The 9440-nt window shown below is 63.2% G+C and overlaps 1 protein-coding gene across 2 annotated transcripts; it reads left to right on the top strand.

The window, feature by feature from the left end:
* The first annotated feature begins 454 nt into the window (after window positions 1-454).
* Window positions 455-9030, top strand: LOC100232461 (cadherin-1). 2 transcript variants are annotated; one of them, XM_032750483.3, is made up of 16 exons: window positions 455-606; window positions 719-833; window positions 3937-4166; window positions 4263-4397; window positions 4490-4645; window positions 4720-4864; window positions 4972-5144; window positions 5521-5649; window positions 5754-5939; window positions 6019-6263; window positions 6369-6511; window positions 6609-6836; window positions 7340-7561; window positions 7648-7778; window positions 7873-8016; window positions 8106-9030. In XM_032750483.3, exons 1-16 carry the CDS (start codon window positions 550-552, stop codon window positions 8316-8318), a joined length of 2652 nt encoding a protein of 883 aa, XP_032606374.3. In that variant the 5' UTR covers window positions 455-549; the 3' UTR covers window positions 8319-9030. The 2 variants fall into 2 exon arrangements, with proteins under 2 accessions (XP_032606374.3, XP_072790346.1); XM_072934245.1 differs by having other exon boundaries at window positions 4266-4397.
* The last annotated feature ends 410 nt before the right edge of the window (window positions 9031-9440 follow it).

Raw genomic sequence — 9440 nt, forward strand, 5'->3', positions numbered from 1 at the left:
TGGGGACAGAGGGGTGTAGGGGAAGCCAGGGACTGCAGCATCCTGAGGGGCCCTTCCTGCCCGAGGGGTCCCTGGGCACGATGTTTGTCCCCTGCTGCAGAGCTGGGATCTGGGGCCGTGCCATGGGGCACCCCGGGGTACTCCTGGCTCCTGTCACCCACCAAGTCCCCCTGCTCCCCCTGCCCTGGACAGGAGAGGCGTGGAAAGCACCAGAGCTGTGTGGCTTGGGCTGGGAGTATCAGAGGCACAGGAACAGCAGGTACGTGGGACGGGCAGAGCACCGGGGGCTGGTGGGGTCCTGGGGGTACCACGGTACCGGGGACCGTGGCAGAAGCACCGCACCGGTACCGTGGGGGGTTCCGGGGTACCGGGCGTTATAGGCACCGGGAATACTGGGGTGCGGGCGGGCAGGGACCGCCTCCCGTCGGGGCGGGACGGGGCGGTTCTCGGCGGGGTCGACACCTGCGAGGAGGGACCGGGAGGGGACCGGACGCACCTGCGACTCCGCGGCGGCAGCGCCCGATCCCTCCGGCACCAACCGGCTCCGGTATGGGGCGGCGGGCGGGCTGCTCGCTCCCTCTGTGCCTCCTCCTGCTCCTGCTCCAGGTGAGCCACGCAATGGGGCGGCAGGACCCCGCCGAGACCCCGCCGAGCCCCCGCCTGGGGCAGCGGGACCTTGCTCGGGACCCGCCCGGTGCTAACGAATCTCTCCGGGCAGAGCGGGCAGCGGCTGTGCCAGCGAGCAGCGCCGTGCCAGCCCGGCTTCGCCACCGACACCTTCACCCTGACGGTGCCGCGGGACAGCGTGGCGGCGGGACGGGCACTGGGACGGGGTAAGGACACGGGGACAAGCGGGTGGTGTGAGGATGAGGAGGGGCTATAGGTACAGGGGGGTGTGTGGCACAGGGACGGGCAGTGGGGGACATAAAGCCGTGTCACCGTGCCCGAGCGGTGCTGGCGTGGCCGTGGGGACACTGCTGTGGCAGCGGGGACGGTGCTGTGGTGGTGGGGACAGTGCCGTGACGGTGGGGACAGGCTTGCTGTGGTGGCATGGGGGACAGAGCCTGGTGGGGCACCCTGCCGGTGCCAGCAGAAGCAGCAGTCGGGGTCCTGGCACGGCAGGACGGGCTGGTGGCGCGGGGGCAGCGGCAGCCACTCCCCGGGGTGCGCCGGCGCGGGCGGCGCTGACTCAGGCACCGCAGACCTGTTGGGGCCGGCAGGTTGGGGTGTGGGGCACGCAGGGCCTGCCCTGCCCCGTGCCTCACCTGGCACCCCGGGTTCACCAGGGTGAGCCCCGCTTTGGGCCCACTGTGCAGGCCCCAGGCCAGCTCTTGGCATGGGGATGGGCACCTGGATGGGCTCCTGGGCTTTTGGGGTGTTGGGGTCCCACAGTGTGGGCATTAATGCCCTGTTCTGCTATGGCAAGGGGGCACGGGGACTCATGTGCTGGGGATCTGCTGCCACTCTGGGGCCCCCAAAAGGGACTCTGTGGGCTCTGGGGCTGTGTGCGGTGGCTGTCACCATCTGCACCAGTTCGTGGCTGGGACTGGTGCTGGCACTGCAGTGTGTGTGCCAGGGTGGGCACAGGGCTGAGGGGTACTGAGCACCCAGTGCTGCACCCAGGCTCCCAAACATCCCCGGCTCCGTAACGGCTTCGCCTGGGAGAGCCAGGAATTGGACCCTGCCCCATAGCCCAGGAATTGTGTTTGTTTGCCTTGTGGTTGATCATTAACGTGCACAAGTTGATGTCCATCAGGGCTGGGCCTGATACGGGGGGGGGGGGGGGGGGGGGGGTGACGGGCAGCCTGTGACTTCCCTGCAGCACCGAGACCTGCTGGAAATCCTGTCCCAGCACCAGCACTTTCATCTTTGGCTTCCAGGCACAGTCAGGGCGTGGGAGGAAGGAAGGGACCATCTGATCTGCCCTTGAGGCCTGTGTGGCACCCAGTGATTCACAGCTGTGCCACAGTAATGCCACCTGTGGGGTGGCCGAGCCTGGTGGATGCCAGGCCATGCTGGGCCATGGAGCACCCCAAAGCTTGCAGCCAGGCTGAGGATCCGGCCTGTAATTAGCTTGATGAGTTGAGAGCTGTGTTTTCCCTCCAACAGGCCCAGACAAGCCCCACGCGGCGCCTGGGCGGGAACAGCAACACCTGCGTGGGGGCTGCGGCACCGCCAGGGCCCTGCTCCGTGGGTCGGGGGGCTCTGGGGTGGTGGGCATGTGGTGGGGGCTGCGGTAGTGCCCGTCAGTCCTCGGTGGAGAAACCTCGAGAGTCTGAAGTCACAGCGAAACTGGGGTGACGTCAGTGGGATGTGTCACCCGCAGCACCTTCACCCTGGGGTGAGCCCCCTGCCCTGGCACAGCTGCACGTGTGCAACACACGGGGTGGTGGAACTGCAGGGATGGATGGGGCACCCTGCTCTGCCTGTACCCAGCCCCATTGAGACCTCACAGGACATGAGGTGGCTTTGGGGGGCTGCCCTGATCCCCTGTGTGGGGTCTCAGCCCCACACCCTGTTTGGCAGCCTGGTTGTACCAGTCTGGTTGTCCCAGTGTCCTGTAGGTGGTAGTGGGGGGATCCCCCTTGAAGTGGGGGGATCCCCCTGTAGGTCTCTCTTGAGTTCTTCCTTTCTCCCACCGCCATCATTCCCAGGAGAGGGCCCCCCTTCCACCCCCCCAGCTCCCAGCCCCGGGGAGAGGAGGGCTGGGGCCAGCCCTCCTTCAGCCGAGCTGGAAAAACAGGTTGTGCACAGCCAGGTGGGAAGGGGGGGAGCTGGAGGGGGAGAGCGGGAAGGGGGGAGCGGGTTCCGAGCCCCCTCCTGGAAGGCAGTGCGAGCTGAGCACTGAGCGCTCACTGCAGCCAGCGTGGGGCTGGGGGCTCCGTGCCGCCCCTCTGCACCCAGCGGGCCCCGAGCCAGGGCCGAGCGCTGGGGCTGCGCCCGCGGCTGCCTCTCCTTCCCCTTCCCCTTCCCCGCCTGCCCCGGCACGCTCCTGCCCGGCCGGCCCCACCGGCTCCGCCCGCCCCGCCCGGGGGTCGTGCCGCGGGGCTGGCATCGCACCGGCGGGGCGGCTCCTCCCGGCCCGGCTCGGGGGCTCCGTGGTGGGCAGGGGGGCAGCGATCGCACCCCCTGCATCCCACAGCCAGCCCGCACTCCTGGGCTGCTCGTGGGCTGACGGAACCCGCGGCCCCGTTCCGTCCCTCCGGCCGGCGGTGCCTCCTGCCCACCCCGCACGGCCCCTGCCGAGGCGCGGGGCACCGGGGCGGCGGTGCCGGGGCTCCAGCCACCCTCTCCCACACAAAGGCTGTTTTGTTTGTTCGGGAGCGCTGCCCGCCTCATGTGATGCCCGCTGACCGCTGCCTCGTGGTGGCCCAGCTCTGCTGCGCCCAGCCCGGTGCCCAGCTAGTGACATCGGACCCGCCTGCCCGCTGAACCTGGGCTTGGGGGTCCCGGAGCTACCTGGGCAGCTTGAGGGGCCTGACTGCCAGGGCACTGGGTGCCAGTGCAGGTGGATGGCCGCTGCCCTTGTTTTTATTGAAAAAGCAGCTAGAGCAGCATGGCACAGTGGTGGTGGCATGCTATGCTTGGGGACATGCTGTGCCACAGGGATACAGCCATATGGGGATGTGCCGTGCCTGGTGCCATGCCATATATGGTGCTGGGGACTGGGACATGCTGTGCCAGGTGCCACTTGCCCCATTGGCACTGTCCGGCAGGGATCCTCTGGCACAGTAGGTCCTGTCCTATCCTGGACCAAAGCCAGAGTGGGGATGCGCTGTGTGTTGTGCCTGGATGGAATCCTGGCAGGGCATCTGTCACTGTGTGTGGAGCATCCCTACCCCTGCTGTGACCCCACACCCCAGGCTGCTGGAGTGGGGCTGTGCTGTGTGTGCCCATGTCCCCAGAAGCCTCTGCCACTCAGTCCCTTGTCCCCAGTGAGCTTTGTGGACTGTGGCGAGCCACGCCGTGCTCCCTTCCTCCCGGATGACACGCGCTTCAAGGTGAGCAGGGATGGCATTGTCTCTGCCACCCGGCCCCTGCAGCTCCAGCAGCGGGAGATCACCTTTGCTGTGCACACCTGGGACACCGCGGGCAGGAAGCATTCAGCCAAAGTGACCCTGCGCCAGCGGCGGCAGCAGCACCGACACCACGAGCGGGTGCAGCAGGTAAAGCACAGAGCCGCTCCCTGGGGTCACAGCAGCTCCCGTCCCTGGAGCAGAGGGCTCAGCTGCAGAGGGCACTGAGCAGAGCCACTGTCCCAGCAGGACACAGTGCCGGACATGCTGATCTTCCCGGAGCATGGGCACGGCCTCCGGCGGCACAAGAGGGACTGGGTCATCCCCCCCATCAACTGCCCTGAGAATGAGCGGGGGCCCTTCCCCAAGAAGCTGGTGCAGGTACGTGTCCCCACGGGCACCAGGCAGGGTCCAGGGGTGTCCCAAGAGTGCTGGGACACGTCTCCACCCGCTTATTCCTGCCCTGCTGCCAGATCAAATCCAACAAGGACAAGGAGACCAAGGTTTTCTACAGCATCACGGGGCAGGGAGCGGATACCATCCCCGTGGGTGTCTTCATCATCGAGCGGGAGACGGGGTGGCTGGAGGTGACAAAACCCCTGGACCGGGAGGAGAAGGATAAATACGTGGTGAGTGAGGGGGCGTCTGTGGCGGGACGGGGACAGTCCTGGGGACTGCACACACACTGACTGTGCCCTCGCAGCTCTACTCCCACGCCGTGTCGGCCAACGGGCAGCCCGTGGAAGACCCCATGGAGATCATCATCACCGTCACTGACCAGAACGACAACCGGCCCGTCTTCACGCAGCAAGTCTTTGTTGGCTACATCGAGGAGAACGCAAAGCCGGGTACGTGGGGACTCTGAGCAGGGACCACACAGAGCCCTGAGGGCAAGCAGTGTCTGGTGGGTTCTGTACCCATCATTAAAATCTCCCTGGCTTGTCCCCATGTCCAGGCACATCTGTGATGACCGTGAACGCCACGGATGCAGATGATGCGATCAATGTGAACAACGGCATCATCGGCTACTCCATCCTCAGCGAGGAGCCCAAGGGTGCACAGCGGATGTTCACCATCAATGCCGAGAAGGGCATCATCAGTGTCATTGGCACAGGACTGGACCGGGAGGTGGGCGCCTTGCCACGGGAACCTGCAGCTACTCCACAGTGTGATGTGCCAAGGGGAGAATGGGATACTGCAGCCCTGGGGTCCATCTGGCTTTGGGATGTGACATCTCTGGGTCACTGTCCCTGGCTGTAGGGGTGTCTACTGCCTTAAGGCTACCAGGAGCTATGCTGGGGACACTCCAGGAACCCCCAGCCTTGCTGAACCCTGGAGTGGGTCCAGTGCCAGCCCCTTGGGTGGCCAGCTGGGACATTGGCTGCCTCTGTGCCAGCAGGAAACAGCGAGGTTGGAGAAGGGTGGAGGAGCAGGCAGGTGATACCTGGAGGAGGGGAACACCCCAGTCCCCACCAGCCCTAACCGGGGTGATTTTGCTCTGCAGACTACTCCCAACTACACACTGATCATCCAGGCTGCAGACCAGGAAGGCACTGGCCTGACCAACACTGCCACCGCCATCATCAAAGTCACTGATGCCAACGACAACCCTCCTGTCTTCAACCCTGCCACGGTACCACCCAGCCCCAGCCACTGCCCTCCCCAGCCCTCGTGGCACAAGCCTCCTCCTGGGGTGCCTGGGGCCACGCCGGTGACTGTCCCTGTCCCATCTTGCAGTACGAGGGGTTAGTGGACGAGAACCAGGTGGGGGTGCTGGTGACCCGGCTGCATGTGACAGACCAGGACCTGCCGGGCTCCCCGGCCTGGCGCGCCGTCTACCGCATCCAGAGCGGGGACCCGCAGGGCGACTTCGAGATCACCACTGACCCCAAAACGAACGATGGGCTCCTGAAAACTGCCAAGGTGGGTCCTGCTGCCGCATGGCTGCCTCAGCACCAGCTGACTCCCTGCTGGCACTACCCGGCTTCTCTCCCACCCCCAGGGCCTGGATTATGAGACCCAGGACCGGTACAAGCTCGTGGTGTCGGTGGAGAACGAGGCCCCCTTCACCGTGGCCCTGAATCCTGCCACAGCCAATGTCCTGGTGGTGGTCACGGATGTGAATGAAGCCCCGATCTTCAATCCCCCGGTCAAGCAGGTGGAGGTGATGGAGGATGTGCCAGTGGGATACCAGGTCACCTCCTACACAGCCCAGGACCCCGACAAGGACCAGAGACAGAAAATCACGTGAGTGGAGGGTGATGGTGGCAGGGGCTTTGCTGGGATGTCCGAGGGGCTGCGCTGCACCGTGTGCCCCTTCCTCTCCCCCTGCTGACCCCTGGCTGCCCCCAGGTATCGCATGGGCAGCGACCCTGCGGGGTGGTTGGCCATTGACGCTGAGAATGGCATCGTCACGGCAGCCCAGCCCCTGGACCGGGAGTCGGCACACGCCATCAACAGCACCTACAAAGCCATCATCCTGGCCATAGACAACGGTGAGGACGGCCAGCTGCTGCCCCCGTGCCCATCTCCATGTCCCCCCATGGGGTGCAGGCCCCTCCCTGGGTGCCTGGCTGACTCTTAGTCCCACAGGGTCACCAAACTATGCCACCGGCACGGGGACACTGATCCTCCTGCTCCAGGATGTGAATGACAACGGGCCCGTGCCAGAGCCCCGGAACTTTGACATCTGCAACCGGCAGCCTGAGGAGCAGACGCTGAAGATCATCGACAAGGACCTGCCCCCCAACACTCACCCCTTCAAGGCAGAGCTGATGCACGGCTCTGGCAGCAACTGGACTGCCAGCGTGGTGCAACCAGGTGGGTGCCACCTGCTCTGCTGCTGGGCCCTGCACTGAGCACTAGGCTGGGGACCTGCCATGGGGCAAAGTCCTGTGCCAGTGCCAAGGGTGTTCCCAGACCAGGACTGGGAAAGGGGCTGGAGCACCAGGAGCAGCTGAGGGAGCTGGGGAGGCTCAAGAGGAGCCTTCTCACTCTCCACAGCTTACTGGCAGGAGGGTGCAGCCAGGTGAGGGTCAGGATCTGCTCCTAAGATACAGGACAAGGGGAAACAACCTCGAGTTGGGCCAGGAAAGATTTAGGTTGGACACTGGGGAAAATTCATTAATGGAAAAGGTGCTCAGGCATGGGAAGAGGCTGCGCAGGGCAGTGGTGGAGTCCCCATCCCTAGAGGGATTTAAGAGTTGTGTGAATGTGGCACTTGTAGAAATGAGTCAGTGGTGGCCTTGGCAGTGCTGGGGGATAGCTGGACTCAATAATCTTGGAGACCTTTTCCAACCCAAATGACTCTGTGGTTCACCAAGACGAGGTGAAGCTGATCATGAAGAAGGAGCTGGAGCCGGGCGAGTACAGCATCTTCCTGAAGCTGCTGGATGCGCAGGGCAAGGAGCAGATCACGCCGGTGCGAGCCCAGGTGTGCAGCTGCGAGGGGGCAGCCAAGAACTGCGAGCGGCGAGCGTTCATCTCCGGCGGCATGGGCGTGCCCGCCATCCTGGGCATCCTGGGGGGCATCCTGGCGCTGCTCAGTGAGTACCCGGGAACGAGCACGGGAGGGACAGAGTGCAGGTCACCCTCTCCCTGCTGCCCTGACACCCCCTCCCTGTGCCTGCAGTCCTCCTGCTGCTGCTGCTGCTCTTCGTGAGGAGGAGGAAGGTGGTGAAGGAACCACTGCTCCCACCCGAGGATGACATGAGGGACAACGTGTACCACTATGACGAGGAGGGCGGTGGCGAGGAGGACCAGGTGGGATGGCTGTGCTTGCTGGACCCTGCCCACCAAGCGTTGGTGGCGGTGCCCGTGGCTGTCCCTCGAGCCTTGACTCCCACTGTCGCCCCAGGACTACGACCTGAGCCAGCTGCACCGGGGGCTGGACGCCCGGCCCGAGGTGATCCGCAATGACGTGGCTCCCCCGCTCATGGCGGCCCCCCAGTACCGGCCCCGTCCCGCCAACCCCGACGAGATCGGGAACTTCATTGACGAGGTGAGTCCTGCCCCGGGGAGCCTCGGGGGTGACGTGTCCCTGCCTCACCAGCGCAGGGGACACGGGTGCTGAGCCCTCTGCTCCCCCAGAACCTGAAGGCGGCCGACACGGACCCCACGGCCCCTCCCTACGACTCGCTGCTGGTGTTCGACTACGAGGGCAGCGGCTCGGAGGCCACCTCGCTCAGCTCCCTCAACTCCTCTGCCTCCGACGGCGACCAGGACTACGACTACCTCAACGACTGGGGCGGCCGCTTCCGCAAGCTGGCCGAGCTCTACGGCGGCGGCGAGGAGGACGATTAGGGACCCCCAGCCCGCTGCTGCCACCTCATTTCACAGGACTGACGTGGGTCTCCAGGGTGGCCAAACCCCCTCCAACACCTCCTGAACCCCGTGCCCATGTCTCCCTCAATGAGAAAAGCTCAGGCTCACTGGGGATGGGGGGTTGTGGGGTAGTCTGGGTGTTTCCTGGCTCCCTTGGCTCCAGGGCACGGAACAGTTTAGTCCATTCCCTATCCTGGAACTGAGGTGCTCCCAGTTGTGGGGGGCAGGATCATGCTCTTCATCCCTTTTCCATGAGGGGAAAAAGGGTTTCTTTGGTGGTCTCCAAAATACCTCGTGTTCCCAGCCCCACACAGGCTCAGATCGTGAACCTAGTGATGGAGAAGTGGAATGAGGCACTCAATCAATACAGACCAAAGATGCACCATCACAGGGAATTGTATTTACTACAGTATGTACAGGCAGATTTCTATTTTTCTGTATCCCAGATTGTGGTATGATTTCCTCCCATGTCGTGCCAGTTGTAATTAGTCTGCAGTCATTGAAAGGTGCTTTCCAAAATCAAAGGGCTTTCCCAAAATCCTGACCTCTGAGTTTAGCTGTCGTCACGGTTTGTATTTTTTATCATGGGAAAAGGGTCTGATGCGAGCTGGGAAACCAGCAGTGGCAAAGTGTTGATTGCATGGTTTTTATATAAAATTGGTAAATTAAAAATTGTTTTAAGAAAACCAAAGACTTGTCTGTGTGTGAAGCTTTGCCGGTGCTCCAAGGCTTTAGCTGCTGCGCAGGTGTGGCCATGGCCCCCTCCACAGGGCAAGCAGAATCACGGAATATGGAAACCCAGGGCACCAGGAATATTTCTGTCTGCTCTGGGGTGTCCTGATCTCCAAGGGAGCACTGACTTTGATCCTCATTCATGGAGAGAACTTCCAAAGCCTCAAGGTAAACTAGAAACCACGTAAGTGTGAAATAGATTGTATAGAGTAGCGTAGTATGTCACATGGATGAGAAATTTAGGTTTTAGGATTTTTGGTATGTTATAGATGGTTTCTAGATGGAGGATATAGGGTGTTGTCTTGAATTTCTTTCTTCTTCCTCTTTCTTCTTGGGTTTAGGTGGTATCTTGTAATTCGGTAGAAAAAT

The sequence above is a fragment of the Taeniopygia guttata genome, chromosome 11, assembly GCF_048771995.1.
Source record: "Taeniopygia guttata chromosome 11, bTaeGut7.mat, whole genome shotgun sequence".
Classification (NCBI taxonomy): domain Eukaryota; kingdom Metazoa; phylum Chordata; class Aves; order Passeriformes; family Estrildidae; genus Taeniopygia; species Taeniopygia guttata.

Bases quoted from the DNA above. Each gene is read 5' to 3' on its own strand.
- LOC100232461 (XM_032750483.3), top strand. From the start codon at position 550: ATGGGGCGGCGGGCGGGCTGCTCGCTCCCTCTGTGCCTCCTCCTGCTC. The intron at 607-718 runs GTGAGCCACGCA...CTCTCCGGGCAG, and splicing joins TCCTCCTGCTCCTGCTCCAG to AGCGGGCAGCGGCTGTGCCA. The intron at 4,646-4,719 runs GTGAGTGAGGGG...GTGCCCTCGCAG, and splicing joins AGGAGAAGGATAAATACGTG to CTCTACTCCCACGCCGTGTC.